Raw genomic sequence first — 17,845 nt, 5'->3', positions numbered from 1 at the left:
AAAAAAAAAAAAAAAAAAAAAAGAAAAAAAGAAAAAGAAATAACGATTAGAAAGGAAGAAATAAAACTTATATTCACAGCCAGTATGATCCTATACATAAATGGGGCCGGGCGTGGTGGCTCATGCCTGTAATCCTAGCACTTTAGGGGGCTGAAGCAGGTGGCTCCCCTGGGACCAGCCTGGCCAACATGGTGAAACCCCGTCTCTAATAAAAATACAAAAAATTAGCCACGCGTGGTGACGGGCACCTCTAATCCCAGCTACTCAGGAGGCTGAGGCAGGAGAATTGCTTGGACTGGGAGGCGGAGGTTGCAGTGAGCCGAGAACGCGCTACTGCACTCCAGCCTGGGCAACAAGAGTGAAACTCCAGCAGGGTGTGGTGGCTCATGCCTGTAATCTCAGCACTTTGGGAGGCTGAGGCAGGTGGATCACCTGAGGTCAGGAGTTCAAGACCAGCCTTTCTAACATGGTGAAACCCCGTCTCTACTAAAAATACAAGAATTAGCTGGGTGTAATGGTGGGCGCCTGTAATCCCAGCTACTTGAGAGGCTAAGACAAGAATTGCTTGAACCCAGGAGGTGGAGGTTGCAGTGAGCCGAGATCATGCCATTGTACTCCAGGCCGGGCAACAGAGCAAGATTCCGTCTCAAAAAAAAAAGGCCGGGCGCGGTGGCTCATGCCTGTAATCCCAGCACTTTGGGAGGCCGAGGCGGGCAGATCACAAGGTCAGGAGATCGAGACCATCCTGGCTAACACAGTGAAACCCCGACTCTACTAAAAAATACAAAAAATTAGCCGGGCGAGGTGGCGGGTGCCTGTAGTCCCAGCTACTCGGGAGGCTGAGGCAGGAGAATGGTGTGAACCCCCGGGGGGTGGAGCCTGCAGTGAGCCGAGATGGCGCCACTGCACTCCAGCCTGGGCGACAGCAAGACTCTGTCTAAAAAAAAAAAAAAAAAAAGAGTGAAACTCTGTCTCAAAAAAGAAAAAAAGTCCTAATGGAAAATCCATAAAAAGCTACCAAAACTAATAAATAAATAAATATAGCAGGGTTGCAGGTTACAGGGCAATATAGTTATCCCTCTGTCTGTAGGGGCTTGGTTCTGGGACTCCTCACACACCAAACCCACAGATGTCTAAGTCCCATATATAAGATGGTATAATATTTGCATTTAACCTACACATATCCTCCCATATAGTTTAAATTATCTCTAGATTACTTACATTACCCCCATACAATGAAAATGCTAATGTACATACAAGTATGTATGTAAGTACTTGTCGTACTATATTGTTTAGGGAATCACTGGGCATATAGGCCTTCAAGACTGATACCAGCAGCCACTGTTAAGATTCTGGTCAGGCCTGCCCCTGTTTGGGGTCTCAGTTGAGCTCATTGCCTTCCCACCCAGCCAAGGGTGCCTGTATTTCTCTTGGCTCCCTGGCCATTTGGAAGGCCTAGTTCAGCTTGGCACATTTGTATCCTGGCCCACTGATGCTGGTACCCCTGGGAAGGTCCTGCTCTGAAAAACACTGAGATTTTAGTTGCTACTGAAGATTTGAGAGATGGAGACAGGGAGACCTGTCTGTGGAGCTGTGTCTCTCCAAGTGGGATTGAGACTTTGGGCCCCCCATTCCAGGACAGCACCTCTTGGCCTGTTGACTGAATAGTTCCCTGAAGGAGATGTACTTGCATTAATGGAGTGGGGGTGGGGGCAGTACCACAGATCCGCACTAACAATCACACAGTTCTCTCTAGAATAATAATATAGAACAAGTGAAATAGAACAATTGCAGAAACAGCTTTGTTGAGCTCTTACTGTGTGCCCAGCACTTTCCTCAACTCTTTACATTTCCCATAATACACACGGTACTAGGCCAGGCTTGGTGGCTCATGCCTGTAATCCTAGCACTTTAGGAGGCCGAGGTGGGCAGATCATCTGAGGTTGGGAGTTCGAGACCAGCCTGACCAACATGGTGAAACCCCGTCTCTACTAAAAATACAAAATTAGCCAGGCATAGTGCCTGTAATCCCAGCTACTCAGGAGGCTGAGGCAGGATAATCATTTGAATCCAGGAGGCAGAGGTTGCAGTAAGCGGAGATCGTGCCACTGCACTCCAGCCTAGCCAACAAGAGCTGAGACTCCGTCTCAAAATAAAATAAAATAAATAAAAAAAGAAAAGAGCCTGCCATTAAAGGAGCTGTTTGGTAGGGGGATGTTTTGTCAGTGCAAAAAACAGAAAAGTGGGCCGGGCACAGTGGCTCATGCCTGTAATCCCAGCACTTTGGGAGGCTGAGGCGGGCGGGTCACCTGAGGTTGGGAGTTCAAGACCAGCCTGACCAATACGGAGAAACCCTGTCTCTACTAAAAATACAAAATTAGCCAGTCGTGGTGGCATATGCCTCTAATCCGAGCTACTAGGGAGACGGAGGCAGGAGAATCGCTTGAATCTGGGAGGCAGAGGTTGCAGTGAGCCGAGATCGCGCCATTGCACTCCAGCCTGGACGAGAGCGAAACTTTGTCTCAAAAAAAAAAAAAAAAAAAAAAAACAGAAAAGTGTAACTAACACTTACAGTATTACAGTAGGCATGTTTCTTAGCAAATCTGATATGACAAATTTGGCATAAAGAGAGCATCCCTGAAAAAAAAAAAAAAACTAAAAAAAAGAAAGAGAGCATCCTGCCTGGGCAACATAGTGAAACCCTGCCTCTACAAAAAACTCAAAAATTGGCCGGGCACAGTGGCTCATGCCTGTAATCCCAGCACTTTGGGAGTCGGAGGCGGGAGGATTACCTGAGGTCAGGAGTTCGAAACCAGCCTGGCCAACATGGCAAAACCCCGTCTCTACTAAAAATACAAAAAATTAGTCAGGCACCTAAAAATTGGTGGGCGCCTGTAATCCCAGCTACTCAGGAAGCTGAGGCAAGAGGATTGCTTGAACCCGGGAGGTGGAGGTTGCAGTGAGTTGAGATCACACCACTGCACTCTAGCCTGGGCGACAGAGCAAGACTCCGTCTCCAAAAAAAAAGAAAGAAAAAGACTAAAAAATTAGCCAGGCAGGCCTCTGTGGTCCCAGCTACTCGGGAGGCTGAGGTAGGAGGATCACTGAGCCCAGGAGTCCGTCTGTAGTGAGCCACGATTGCACCACTGTACCCTAGCCTGGGCAACAAAGCAAGACCCTGCCTCAAAAAAAAAAAAGAAAAGAAAGAACATGGCGGGCCAGGCGCAGTGGCTCACACCTGTAATCCCAGCACTTTGGGAGGCCGAGGCAGGTGGATCACAAGGTCAGGAGTTCCACACCAGCCTGGCCAACATGGTGAAACCCTTTCTCTACTAAAAATACAAAAAATCAGCCAGGCATGGTGGCAGGCGCCTGTAATCCCAGCTACTCGGGAGGCTGAGGCAGGAGAATTGCTTGAAACCAGAAGGCAGAGGTTGCAGTGAGCCTAGATGGCACCACTGCACTCCAGCCTGGGCGAAAAGAGCCAAACTCCGTCTCAAAAAAAAAAAAAGAACATGGCAAAGCCTTTGCCTTTGAAAGCTTGTCTGGGAGAAGGTGAGATGATAGTTGCATAACTTCGTGCAAGATGCTGGTCCACACAGGGGCTGCCCCTTGCTCTTTCTTTCTCCCTTGACCTCTCCTATAACAGGCTCGTGTGTTATTCACATTTATTGAGCCCAAGCAGGTGCAAGACATTGTGATCTAATACTTTGGTCAGCAAGACAACAAGATAGATCACTGCCCTGCCCTTAGGAAGTGTATATGCTATTAGAGGAAACAGATGAAATAAACAAGGAAAAGTATCAGACAATGTAAGTGCTATAGAATGCAAATGAGGTGATGTGAATTAAAATAGGATGACTTGAAGTCTGCGTGGGAAGGAGCCTACCCCTGTGTTCCTGGCTGGCCAGGGAACCACCAGTTGATTAGCAGAGAAGGGCAGCCAGTGTAGCTAGAGCTTTTGGGGAAGAGGGAGTGGTTGGTAAGAGACGAGATTAAAGAAACTGAGAAGGGCCATTCGTGAGGGGTTTGTAATGCAGGGCTGAGGAGTGTCCCAAGAGAATGGGCAGGTGAGCGATGAGACAGTTGTTCTTCCAGAAGCTTTGCAGTGAAAGGAATCAAAGAAACGGAGCCATGTATCAGGTGAGGAAGGGTGGGGGCCGAGGGGGTGTCCTTCCCCATACAGAGATTGCAGGCTGAGAACGACTCTATCCTTGTTAACAGGAGGTGGGAGCAGGGCGCGGTAGCTCACACCTGTAATCCCGGCACTTTAGGAGGCTGAGACGGGCCGATCACCTGAGGTCAGGAATTTGAGACCAGCCTGGCCAACATGGCGAAGCCCCATCTCTACTAAAAATACAAAAATTAGCTGGGTGTGGTGGCACTCGCCTGTAATCCCAGCTACTCGGGAGACTGAAGCAGGAGAATGGCTTGAACCTGGAAGGTAGAGGTTGCAGTGAGCTGAGATCATGCCACTGCACTCCAGTCTAGGTGACAGAGCGAGACTCCATCTCAAAAAAAGAAAAAAAATATATAGGAAGGGAGTTGGGAATAGGGTGCACATTTAGGAAGTCTTGGGGATTTAGTGGTGGGAAGGTTGGAAGTCCCTCTCTGATTATCTTTTCCTCAAAGAAGTGCGTGGCTGGTGAGGGGTGGGGCAGGAGTGCTTGGGTTGTGGTGAAAGATTGGAAGAGAGAATGTGAAGCAGCCATTCTTTTCCTGCTCCGCGGGAAGCCCAGCTGTCTCAGACCCTGGCATGGTGTTGGGGGAGAGGGTTCCTTCTCCGCAGGCCCAGGTGACCCAGGGTTGGAAGTGTCTCATGCTGGATCACCACTTTTCCTCTTGCAGCAGCCAGACTGCCTTCCGGACCACTGCCATGGAGGAGCCGCAGTCAGATCCTAGCGTCGAGCCCCCTCTGAGTCAGGAAACATTTTCAGACCTATGGAAACTGTGAGTGGATCCATTGGAAGGGCAGGCCCACCGTCCCCACCCCACCCCCAGCCCCCTAGCAGAGGCCTGTGGGAAGCAAAAAATCCACGGGACTGACTTTCTGCTCTTGTCTTTCAGACTTCCTGAAAACAACGTTCTGGTAAGGACAAGGGTTGGGCTGGGGACCTGGCGGGCTGGGGGGCTGGGGGGCTGAGCACCTGGTCCTCTGACTGCTCTTTTCACCCATCTACAGTCCCCCTTGCCGTCCCAAGCGATGGATGATTTGATGCTGTCCCCGGAAGATATTGCACAATGGTTCACTGAAGACCCAGGTCCACATGAAGCTCCCAGAATGTCAGAGGCTGCTCCCCCCATGGCCCCCGCACCAGGAGCTCCTACACTGGCGGCGCCTGCACCAGCCCCCTCCTGGCCCCTGTCATCCTCTGTCCCTTCCCAGAAAACCTACCAGGGCAGCTACGGTTTCCGTCTGGGCTTCTTGCATTCTGGAACGGCCAAGTCTGTGACTTGCACGGTCAGTGGCCCTGAGGGGCTGGCTTCCGTGAGACTTCAAAGCCTGGCCATATCCCCCTGCATTTCTTCTGTTTGGAACTTTGGGATTCCTCTTCACCCTTTGGCTTCCTGTCAGTGTTTTTTTATAGTTTACCCACTTAATGTGTGCTCGCTGACCCCTGTCCCAAAGTTGAATATTCCCCCTTGAATTTGGGCTTTTATGCATCCCATCACACTCCCAGCATCTCTCTGAGATGCTGCATCTGGGGATGCAGAACTTTTCTTTTTCTTCACCCACGTTTATTCCTTGGCTTTTGAAAGTAACCTCCTGACCAGGCTTGGTGGCTCACGCCTGCAATCCCAGCACTCTCAAAGAGGCCAAGGCGGGCAGATCACCTGAGCCCACGAGTTCAAGACCAGCCTGGGTAACATGGTGAAACTTCGTCTCTACAAGAAAATACAAAAAAATTAGCCAGGCATGGTGGTGCACACCTATAGTCCCAGCCACTCAGGAGCCTGAGGTGGGAAGATCACTTGAGCCCAGGAGATGGAGGCTGCAGTGAGCTGTGATCACACCATTGCGCTCTAGCCTGGGTGACAGAGCAAGGCCCTATCTCAAAAAAAAAAAAGAGAAAACGTCCTGAGGTGTAGACGCCAACTCTCTCTAGCTCGCTAGTGGGTTGCAGGAGGCGCTTAACGCATATTTGTTTCTTTGCTGCCCTCTTCCGGTTGCTTTATTTGTTCACTTGTGCCCTGACTCATTCAACTCTGTCTCCTTCCTCTTCCTACAGTACTCCCCTGCCCTCAACAAGATGTTTTGCCAGCTGGCCAAGACCTGCCCTGTGCAGCTGTGGGTTGATTCCACACCCCCTCCCGGCACCCGTGTCCGCGCCATGGCCATCTACAAGCAGTCACAGCACATGACGGAGGTTGTGAGGCGCTGCCCCCACCATGAGCGCTGCTCAGATAGCGATGGTAAGCAGCTGGAGCTGGAGAGATGACAGGGCTGGTTGCCCAGGGTCCCCAGGCCTCTGATTCCTCACTGATTGCTCTTAGGTCTGGCCCCTCCTCAGCATCTTATCCGAGTGGAAGGCAATTTGCGTGTGGAGTATTTGGATGACAGAAACACTTTTCGACATAGTGTGGTGGTGCCCTATGAGCCGCCTGAGGTCTGGTTTGCAACTGGGGTCCCTGGGAGTGGGGGGTAAGGGCAGTTGTCAGTGGCCCTCCAGGTGAGCAGTAGGGGGGCTTTCTCCTGCTGCTTATTTGACCTCCCCATAACCCCATGCGATGTGCAAAGTAAATGGGTTTACCTATTGCACAGTTGAAAAAACTGAAGCTTACAGAGGCTAAGGGCCTCCCCTGCTTAGCTGGGCGCGGAGGCTCACGCCTGTAATCCCAGCACTTTGGGAGGCCGAGGCAGGCAGATCACGAGGTTGGGAGATCGAGACCATCCTGACTAACACGGTGAAACCCCGTCTCTACTGAAAAATACAAAAAAAAATTAGCCAGGTGTGGTGGCAGGCAACTGTAGTCCCAGCTACTCGGGAGGCTGAGGAAGGAGAATGGCGTGAACCTGGGAGATGGAGCTTGCAGTGAGCCGAGATCACGCCGCTGCACTCCAGCCTGGGTGACAGAGCGAAACTCCGTCTCAAAAAAGAAAAAAAAGCCTCCCCTGCTTGCCACGGGTCTCCCCAACGCCCACTGGCCTCATCTTGGGCCTATGTTCTCTCCTAGGTTGGCTCTGACTGTACCACCATCCACTACAACTACATGTGTAACAGTTCCTGCATGGGCGGCATGAACCGGAGGCCCATCCTCACCATCATCACACTGGAAGACTCCAGGTCAGGAGCCACGTGCTGCCCTGCACACTGGCCTGCTGTGCCCCAGCCTCTGCTTGCCTCTGACCCCTGGGCCCACCTCTTACTGATTTCTTCCATACTACTACCCATCCACCTCTCATCACATCCCCAGTGGGGAATCTCCTTACTGCTCCCACTCGGTTTTCTTTTCTCTGGCTTTGGGACCTCTTACCTGTGGCTTCTCCTCCACCTACCTGGAGCTGGAGCTTAGGCTCCAGAAAGGGCAAGGGTGGTTGGGAGTAGATGGAGCCTGGTTTTTTAAACAGGACAGGTAGGACCTGATTTCCTTACTGCCTCCTGCTTCTCTTTTCCTATCCTGAGTAGTGGTAATCTACTGGGACGGAACAGCTTTGAGGTGCGCGTTTGTGCCTGTCCTGGGAGAGACCGGCGCACAGAGGAAGAGAATTTCCACAAGAAAGGGGAGCCTCACCACGAGCTGCCCCCTGGGAGCACTAAGCGAGGTAAGCAAGCAGGACAAGAAGCGGTGGAGGAGACCAAGGGTGCAGTTATGCCTCAGATTCACTTTTATCACCTTTCCTTGCCTCTTTCCTAGCACTGCCCAACAACACCAGCTCCTCTCCCCAGCCAAAGAAGAAACCACTGGATGGAGAATATTTCACCCTTCAGGTACTAAGTCTTGGGAACTCTTATCAAGTGGAAAGTTTCCAGTCTAACACTCAAAATGCCGTTTTCTTCTTGACTGTTTTACCTGCAATTGGGGCATTTGCCATCAGGGGGCAGTGATGCCTCAAAGACAATGACTCCTGGGTTGTACCTAACTAACTTCAGAATACCAACTTATACCATAATATATATTTTAAAGGACCAGACCAGCTTTCAAAAAGAAAATTGTTAAAGAGAGCATGAAAATGGTTCTATGACTTTGCCTGATACAGATGCTACTTGACTTACGATGGTGTTACTTCCTGATAAACTCGTCGTAAGTTGAAAATATTGTAAGTTGAAAATGGATTTCATACACCTAATCTAAGGAACATCATAGCTTAGCCTAGCCTTTTTTTTTTTTTTTTTTTGAGACGGAGTCTCACTCTGTTGCCTGGGCTGGAGTGCAGTGGTGGGATCTTGGCTCACTGCAACCTCCCCCTCCCGGGTTCAAGTGATTCTCCTGCCTCAGCCTACTGAGTAGCTGGGATTACAGCCACCCGCCCCCACGCCCAGCTAATTCTTTGTATTTTTTTTTTTTTAGTAGAGATGAGGTTTCACTATGTTGGCCAGGCTGGTCTCAAACTCCTGATCTTGTGATCCGCCCACCTTGGCCTCCCAAAGTGCTGGGATTACAGACGTGAGCCACTGCACCCAGCCTGCCTAGCCTACTTTTATTTTATTTTTAATGGAGACCGCATCTTGCTCTGTTGCCCAGGCTGAATTAACAGTCATATGATCATAGCTCATTATACCCTCGAACTCCTGGGCTCAAGCAATCCCCCTATCTCTGCCTCCCCAGTAGCTAGGACCACAGGCATACACCACCACACCCAGCTAATTTTTAAAATTTTTTGTAGATAGAGTCTCACTATGTTGCCCAGGCTGGTCTCTAGCCTACTTTTTTGAGACAAGGTCTTGCTCTGTCACCCAGGCTGGATAGAGTGCAGTAGTGCAGTCACAGCTCACTGCAGTCTCCACCTCCCAGGCTCCATCCATCCTCCCAGCTCAGCCTCCCAAGTCACTGGAACTACAGGCCCGCACCACCATGCCTGGCTAATTTTTATTTATTTATTTTTATTTTATTTATTTATTTATTTTTGAGACTGAGTCTCACTCTGTCACCCAGGCTGGAGTGCAGTGGCACGATCTCGGCTCACTGCAACCTCCGCCTCCTGGGTTCCAGAGATTCTCCTGCCTCAGCCTCCCAAGTAGCTAGGACTACAAGCGCCTGCTACCACGCCCAGCTAATTTTTGTATTTTTAGTAGAGACAGGGTTTCACCATGTTGGCCAGGCTGGTCTCGAACTTCTGACCATGTGATCCGCCCGCCTCAGCCTCCCAAAGTGCTGGGATTACAGGCGTGAGCCACCACGCCCGACTAATTTTTATTATTTATTTATTTATTTATTTAAAGACAGAGTCTCACTCTGTCATTCAGGCTAGAGTGCAGTGGCGCTATCTCAGCTCACTGCAGCCTTGACCTCCCTGGGCTCCAGTGATTTCACCCTCCCAAGTAGCTAGGACTACAGGCACATGCCATGACACCCGGCTAATTTTTTATTTTCTGTGAAGTCAAGGTCTTGCTATGTTGCCCATACTGGTATCAAACCCCCGGGCTCAATCAATCCTTCCACCTCAGCCTCCCCAAGTACTGGGATTACAGGCATGAGATACCACACTCAGCCCTAGCCTACTTGAAACGTGTTCAGAGCATTTAAGTTAACCTACAGTTGGGCAAAGTCATCTAACACAAAGCCTATTTTATAGTAATAAAATGTTGTATATCTCATGTGATTTATTGAATATTGTTATTGAAAGTGGGAAATAGCATGGTTGCATGAAAGGAGGCACAGTCGGGCCAGGCACAGCCTGGGCGCAGAGCAAGACTCAAAAAAAGAAAAGACCAGGCGCAGTGGCTCATGCCTGTAATCCCAGCACTTTGGGAGGCCGAGGCGGGAGGATCACCTGAGGTCAGGAGTTCAAGACCAGCCTGGCCAACATGGTGAAACCCCATCTCTACTAAAATACAAAAATTAACTGGGCATGATGGCGGGTGCGTGTAATCCCAGCTACTTGGGAGGCTGAGGCAGGAGAATCACTTGAACCGGGAGGCGGAGGTTGCAGTAAGCCGAGATGGCGCCACTGCACTCCAGCCTGGGCGATAGAGTGAGACTCCATCTCAAAAAAAAAAAGAAAAGAAATGAGGCACAGTCGCATGCACCTGTAGTCTCAGTTACTTGAGAGGCTAAGGCAGGAGGATCACTTGAGCCCAAGAGTTTGAGTCCAGCCTGAACAACATAGCAAGACATCATCTCTAAAATTTAAAAAAGGGCCGGGCACAGTGGCTCACACCTGTAATCCCAGCACTTTGGGAGGCGGAGGTGGGTGGATCACCTGACGTCAGGAGTTGGAAACTAGCCTGGCTAACATGGTGAAGCCCCATCTCTACTAAAAACACAAAAATTAGCCAGGTGTGGTAGCACATGCCTGTAGGCCCAGCTACTCGGGAGGCTGAGGCACAAGAATCACTTGAACCCCAGAGGTGGAGATTGCAATCAGCCAAGATTGCACCATTGCACTCCAGCCTGGGCAACAGAGCAAGACTCCATCTCAAAATAAATAAATAAATAAATAAATAAATAAATAAATAAATATTTTTAAAAGTCAGCTGTATAGGTACTTGAAGTACAGTTTCTACTAAATGTGTGTTGTTTTTGTACCATCATAAAGTCAAACAATTGTAAGTTGAACCATCTTTTAACTCAGGTACTGTGTGTATGCTTATTTCTCCCCCTCCTCTGTTGCTGCAGATCCGTGGGCGTGAGCGCTTCGAGATGTTCCGAGAGCTGAATGAGGCTTTGGAACTCAAGGATGCCCAGGCTGGGAAGGAGCCAGGGGGGAGCAGGGCTCACTCCAGGTGAGTGACCTCAGCCCCTTCCTGGCCCTACGCCCCTGCCTTCCTAGGTTGGAAAGCCATAGGATTCCATTCTCATCCTGCCTTTGTGGTCAAAGGCAGCTGACCCCATCTCATTGGGTCCCAGCCCTGCACAGACATTTTTTTAGTCTTCCTCCAGTTGTAATCCTATGCCACATTCTTACCTCAGTGTATCCACAGAACATCCAAACCCAGGGAAGAGTGTGGATACTTCTTTTTTTTTGAGATGGAGTCTCGCTCTGTTGCCTAGGCTGGAGTGCAGTGGCGCGATCTCGGCTCACTGCAAGCTCCACCTCCCGGGTTCATGCCATTCTCCTGCCTCAGCCTCCGGAGTAGCTGGGACTACAGGCGCCCACCACCGCGCCCGGCTAATTTTTTGTATTTTTAGTAGAGACGGGGTTTCACCGTGGTCTCGATCTCCTGACTTTGTGATCCACCCGCCCTGGCCTTCCAAAGTGCTGGGATTATAGGCGTGAGCCACCGCGCCCGGCCTAGTGTGGATACTTCTTTGCCATTCTCGGCAACTCCCAGCCCAGAGCTGGAGAGTCTCAAGGAGGGGCCTAATAATTGTGTAATATTGAGTAGAGCCAGAGTTTCAGGTCATATACTCAGCCCTACCATGCATCGGCAGATCCTAGGTGACCCCCGTCAGACTCAGTTTCCTTATATATAAAATGAGGTAAGGGGGCCAGGCGCAGTGGCTCACAAATCCCAGCACTCTGGGAGGCCAAGGCAATGGATCACCTGAGGTCAGGAGTTTGAGCCCAGCCTGACCAACATGGAGAAACCCCATCTCTACTAAAAATACAAAGTTAGTCGGGCGTGGTGGCGCATGCCTCTAATCCCAGCTACCTACCCGGGAGTCTGAGGCAGGAGAATCACTTGAACCCCGGAGGCAGAGGTTGTGGTGAGCCGAGATCTCACCATTGCACTCCAGCCTGGGAAACGAGTGAAACTCCGTCTCAAAATAAATAAATAAATAAATAAATAAAGTAAAATGGGGTAATGGAAGATGACGAGACTAATACACACTAATACTCTGAGGTGCTCAGTAAACATATTTGCATGGGGTGTGGCCACCATCTTGATTTGAATTCCCGTAGTCCCAGCCTTAGGCCCTTCAAAGCATTGGTCAGGGAAACGGGGCACAGACCCTGTCACTCATGTGATGTCATCTCTCCTCCCTGCTTCTGTCTCCTACAGCCACCTGAAGTCCAAGAAGGGTCAGTCTACCTCCCGCCATAAAAAACTTATGTTCAAGACAGAAGGGCCTGACTCAGACTGACATTCTCCGCTTCTTGTTCCCCACTGACAGCCTCCCACCCCCATCTCTCCCTCCCCTGCCATTTTGGGTTTTGGATCTTTGAACCCTTGCTTGCAATAGGTGTGCGTCAGAAGCACCCAGGACTTCCGTTTGCTTTGTCCCAGGGCTCGACTGAACAGGTTGGCCTGCACTGGTGTTTTGTTGTGGGGAGGAGGATGGGGAGTAGGACATACCAGCTTAGATTTTAAGGTTTTTACTGTGAGGGATGTAAGAAGTGTTCTTGCAGGTAAGGGTTAGTTTACAATCAGCCACATTCTAGGTAGGGGCCCACTTCACCATACTAACCAGGGAAGCTGTCCCTCACTGTTGAATTTTCTCAACTTCAAGGCCCTTTTCTATGAAATGCTGGCATTTGCACCTACCTCACAGAGTGCGTTGTGAGGGTTCATGAAATAATGTACGTCTGGCCTTGAAACCACCTTTTATTACATGGGGTCTAGAACTTGACCCCCTTGAGGGTGCTTGTTTCCTCTCCCTGTTGGTCGGTGGGTTGGTAGTTTCTACAGTTGGGCAGCTGGTTAGGTTGAGGGAGTTGCCAAGTCTCTGCTGGCCTGGCCAAACCCTGTCTGACAACCTCCTGGTGAACCTTAGTACCTAAAAAGAAATCTCACCCCATCCCACACCCTGGAGGATTTCATCTCTTGTATGTGATGATCTGGATCCACCAGACTTGTTTTATGCTCAGGGTCAATTTCTTTTTTTTTTTTTTTTTTTTTTTCATTTTATCTTTCTTTGAGACTGGGTCTCGCTTTGTTGCCCAGGCTGGAGTGGAGTGGCGTGATCTTGGCTCACTGCAGCCTTTGCCTCCCTGGCCCAAGCAGTCTTGCCTCAGCCTCCGGAGTAGCTGGGACCACAAGTTCATGCCACCATGGCCAGCCAGTTTTTGCATGTTTTGTAGAGATGGGCTCTCACAATGTTGCCCAGGCTGGTCTCAAACTCCTGGGCTCAGGCGATCCGCCTGCCTCAGCCTCCCAGAGTGCTGGGATTACACGTGCGAGCCACCATGTCCAGCTGGAAGCGTCAACATCTTTTACGTTCTGCAAGCACATCTGCATTTTCACCCCACCCTTCCCCTCCTCCTCCCTTTTTATATCCCATTTTTATATCGATTTCTTATTTTACAATAAAACTTTGCTACCACCTGTGTGTCTGAGGGGTGAATGCCAGTGCAGGCTACTGGGGTGAGCAGGTGCAGGGGTGAGTGAGGAGGTGCTGGGAAGCAGCCACCTGAGTCTGCAACGAGTGTGGGCTGGGGGGCCCAGTGCCCGGGTTCCGGGAGGGGAACAAAGGCTGGAGACTGGGTCAGTCTGCGGGCTGCATGACAACAAGGGAGGGGGGTGGCTCCATTCATAACTCAGGAACCAACTGTCCCTCCTCCCCTCCGGCCACGGCTGGCACAAGATTCTCTCCCTCCCCTGCTTCTAGGATTGGGCTGCTTCCCCCTCAGCAGCCTCTCACCAAGGATTACAGGATTTAAATGTCTGATTTAGCAAGCCTGAGCCTCCAGGGTGGCCATCTGCTCCACTAGAAAGTGGCAGGATACCTGGGTTCCCAAGGGGAACGGGGGTGGGTGCTACTGGATGGAGAGAGGCCAGTGGGAGGCCTGCTAGCCAGGGTCCCAGGAAAGTGGGGGCAGCTAAGGTAAGAGTAGGGGTGTGGGGCTAGGGCCTTCCCAGCATCCCCTCATCCTGGGCCTCATGCCAGGTGGTTGAATGAATTGAAGCTTTAAACTCTGCCAGGAAAACCTTTCAAAGGGCTTCTTGGGATAGGAAGGAGAGTCCGGTTGAGGAGCTCAGTACCGCCTGCCCATGCTCCTCAGGGCTGCTGGCTCCCAGGGAGGGGGGCTGGGAGCAGGCAGCCTCTTCCCCATCACCCACTGCTCTCTGAGCCAGTGCTTGGAGGGGCAGTCAGACATGGCTTGCCCTTCCTCCTCCCTGGTGGTGGAGACAGGTGCTAGGGTCCAGAGGGTGCTACTGTCCAGGGGGGCTTCTGGGGCCACTAGCCTCTCAGCTCATCAACCAGGCTGAAGGTGCCAGCAGGAGCCCCTTGCCTTGCCCCAAGGATCCCAGACAGCTATGAAGTCACCAGCCTTCCTGACCTCAAGACCACCTTCTTTTTTCTCTTCCTTACTAGGGAAGGCCAAACACTCTCCCCAGGAGATCCAGATCCACCTCTTTCAGAGACTTTTAACTTAAACATCTGTCCCTACCCAGCAGGCAAACTAGAGCTCCTGAAGCTCAGTCCCTGTCCTTGCCTCTGTAGACAGGTCACCTTGATGAGCTTCCTTTTTTCGTTTATTTTTGTTTTTTAGGCTTTATTGGGGCATAATTGATCCCCCAAAATGGCATACATTCAAGGTATGCAGTGTGATGATTTGATATGGGGGTATATTGTGAAACCATTACCACAGTCAAATTAATTAGCTTATCCATCATCACACATAGTTACCATCTGTGTGTGTGCACGTGTTCACCTATGACAAGGACACTTGGATCTACTCTGCAGATCTCAAGTAAACCGAAAACCTCCCTTTTTTTTTTTTTTGTATTTTTAGTAGAGACGGGGTTTCACTGTGGTCTCGATCTCCTGACCTCGTGATCCGCCCGCCTCGGCCTCCCAAAGTGCTGGGATTACAAGCGTGAGCCACCACGCCCGGCCGAAAACCTCCCTTTTTGACAACAGTCCTCCACCCTTTCAATCCGACCTTTTCCTAGATTATGTCCCTAGCTCTGTTTTTATTTCTGCTGTGCTGCTTCAGATCCATTCTGACTCTGCCAAACCCTTCTTTGTGAGCTGATAGATTGCTGGATTGAGAATTACGACCAGACGTGGTGGCTCATGCCTGTAATCCCAATACTGGGGGAGGCCAAGGCCGGCAGATCACCTGAGGTCAGGAGTTGGAGACCAGCCTGACCAACATGATGAAACCCCATCTCTACTAAAATACAAAATTACCTGGGCATGGTGGTGCACGCCTGTAATCTCATCTACTGGGGAGGCTGAAGCAGGAGAATTGCTTGAACCCGGGAGGTGGAGGTTGCAGTGAGCCGAGATCCTGCCATTGCACTCCAGCCTGGGCGACAAGGGTGAAGCTCCATCTCAAAACACAAAAAAAGAAGTACAAAGTCTGAGACTTCCGGCCAGCTCTGCTACACTATATACTCTAACCTCTCTGGCCCTATGTGGTGGCTTCTTTCCCTCTGGTCGTGTTCAAGTTCCCGTCCCATCCAGCCAAGCAGGTACTCAGTGGTACCTTACCCTGTGCCAGGAGCTGTTCTAGGCCCTGGAAACCTATGGCAGACATGGTGCCTACCCTCCCACTCAAAGAGCCCGGGCCTTATCCTAATGAGGTCTGAAATCAAATCTCCCCAATTTCCTCATGGCTTCAATCTAAACTTGTAATTCACAACCTTAAATCAGTATGTTCTATTTTTTTATTTAGAAAACATTTCCTGCCGGGCACGGTGGATCACACCTGTAATCCCAGCTACTCGGGAGGCTGAGGCAGGAGAATCGCTTGAACCCAGGAGGCAGAGGGTTGCAGTGAGCCGAGATTGCACCATTGCAGTCCAGCCTGGGCAACAGAGCAAGACTCCCATCTCAAAAAAGAAAAAAAAAGAAAAAAAACATTTCCCCCTCATTTTAGGAACACAAGGTCTCCAAATCTAAAATTCGTACTCTGAGGAGATTGAACAGCCTTAAATGCTTTCATCATTAAAAAGAAAAGAAAGGAACCTGGTATGCATCCTAAAAATGAAAAATATACCTGTAATCCCAGCACACAGCACATTGGGAGGCTAAAGCAGGAGGACAGCTTGAGGCCAGGAGTTTCAGATCAGCCTGGGCAACATAGCAACACCCCATTTCTTTTTCTTTTTTTTTTTTTTGAGACAGAGTCTCGCTCTGTCACTCAGGCTGGAGTACAGTGGCTCGATCTCGGCTCACTGCAAGCTCTGCCTCCCGGGTTCACGCCATTCTCCTGCCTCAGCCTCCTGAGTAGCTGGGACTACAGGCGTCCACCACCACGCCTGGCTAATTTTTTGTATTTTTAGTAGAGACGGGGTTTCACCGTGTTAGCCAGGATAGTCTCGATCTCCTGACCTCGTGATCCGTCTGCCTTGGCCTCCTAAAGTGCCAGGATTACAGGCGTGAGCCACTGAGCCCAGCCACAACACCCCATTTCTATTTTAATAAAATAAGATATTGTGAAAAACATTTACAATTTTTAAATTTTAATTTTAAAATTAAACTTAAATTTATTCATTTGTGTGTGGGGTTTTGTTTTTTTTTTGCTTTTTTTTTTGAGATGGAGTGTCACCCTGTCACCCAGGCTGGAGTGCAGTGGTGCGATCTCTGTCCCATGTTCAAGCGATTCTCCTGCCTCAGCCTCCCAAGTAGCTGGGACTACAGGTGCACGCCACCATGCTGGGTTAATTTTTGTATTATTAGTAGAGACGGGATTTCACTATGTCACCAGGCTAGCCTCGAACTCCTGACCTCAGGTGATTCGCCCACCTTGGCCTCCCAAAGTGCTAGAATTACAAGCGTGAGCCACCATGCCCAGCCCAAAGTTGGTTTTAATAGCAGAGAATCTATCAACATAATTCAATATATTAAATTTAGAAAGAAAAATTATGTATCATATCAACAGATACTGAAAGGAATTTGATTAAATTTCAGTAGCCATTTCCTTAAAAAAAAAACAAAACACTACACTTTAACACAGTAATAGACTGATAATGGAATACCAATTCTCCTAAACAGTTAAACACTAAGATAATTTCAATTAAGTTCAAGAGCTGGGCCAGGTGCAGTGGCTCACACCTGTAATCCCAACACTTTGGGAAGCCAAGGTGGGTGGATCACCTGAGGTCAAGAGTCGAGACCAGCCTGGCTGACATAGTGAAATCCTGCCTCTACTAAAAATACAAAAAATTAGGCCGGGCACGGTGGCTCACGCTTGTAATCCCAGCACTTTGGGAGGCCAAGGCGGGCGGATCACGAGGTCAGGAGATCGAGACCGCGGTGAAACCGCGTCTCTACTAAAAATACAAAAAATTAGCCAGGCGTGGTGGCAGGCGCCTGTAGTCCCAGCTACTCGGAGAGCCTGAGGCAGGAGAATGGCGTGAACCTGGGAGGCGGAGCTTGCAGTGAGCCGAGATTGCGCCACTGCGCTCCAGCCTGGGCGACAGAGCAAGACTCCGTCTCAAAAAATAAAAAAATAATAATAATAAATAAATAAATAAAAATACAAAAAATTAGCTGGGCATGGTGGCGGGCACCTATAATCCCAGCTACTGGGAAGGCTAGACAGGAGAATTGCTTGAACCTGGGAGGCGGAGGTTGCAGTGAGCCAAGATCATACCATCGCACTCCAGCCTGGGCGACAGAGCCGGAGTCAGTCTCAAAAAAAAGACAGCTGGCCACACCTATAATCCAAACATTTTGTGAGGCCAAGGCAGGAGAATTGCTTCAGGCCAAGAGTTGAACACCTAGTCAACACAGCCAGACCTCTCTCTAGATAGATAGATAGATAGATTAGATAGATAGATGATGATAGATAGATAGATGATAGATAGATGATAGATAGATAGATAGATAGATAGATAGATAGATA

General features: G+C 49.8%; 1 protein-coding gene across 1 annotated transcript in view; it reads left to right on the top strand.

Annotated features, from left to right (window-relative positions):
* The window catches only part of TP53 (tumor protein p53), a 19,960-nt gene extending 6,592 nt beyond the window's left edge, over nt 1-13,368 (top strand). Inside the window, exons 2-11 of the mRNA XM_032139337.3 lie at nt 4,849-4,950; nt 5,068-5,089; nt 5,183-5,461; nt 6,231-6,414; nt 6,496-6,608; nt 7,177-7,286; nt 7,629-7,765; nt 7,858-7,931; nt 10,780-10,886; nt 12,108-13,368. Coding sequence (XP_031995228.1) covers nt 4,877-4,950; nt 5,068-5,089; nt 5,183-5,461; nt 6,231-6,414; nt 6,496-6,608; nt 7,177-7,286; nt 7,629-7,765; nt 7,858-7,931; nt 10,780-10,886; nt 12,108-12,189 — 1,182 coding nt within the window. The 5' untranslated portion in view covers nt 4,849-4,876 and the 3' untranslated portion in view covers nt 12,190-13,368. The remainder of the gene's footprint in view (nt 1-4,848; nt 4,951-5,067; nt 5,090-5,182; nt 5,462-6,230; nt 6,415-6,495; nt 6,609-7,176; nt 7,287-7,628; nt 7,766-7,857; nt 7,932-10,779; nt 10,887-12,107) is intronic.
* Nucleotides 13,369-17,845: the final 4,477 nt, after the last annotated feature.

This window comes from Hylobates moloch, unplaced genomic scaffold (assembly GCF_009828535.3).
Source record: "Hylobates moloch isolate HMO894 unplaced genomic scaffold, HMol_V3 SCAFFOLD_19, whole genome shotgun sequence".
Lineage (NCBI taxonomy): Eukaryota > Metazoa > Chordata > Mammalia > Primates > Hylobatidae > Hylobates > Hylobates moloch.
Note: the sequence above shows the minus strand (reverse complement) of the source record. Positions and strands in the feature narration are given on the sequence as shown.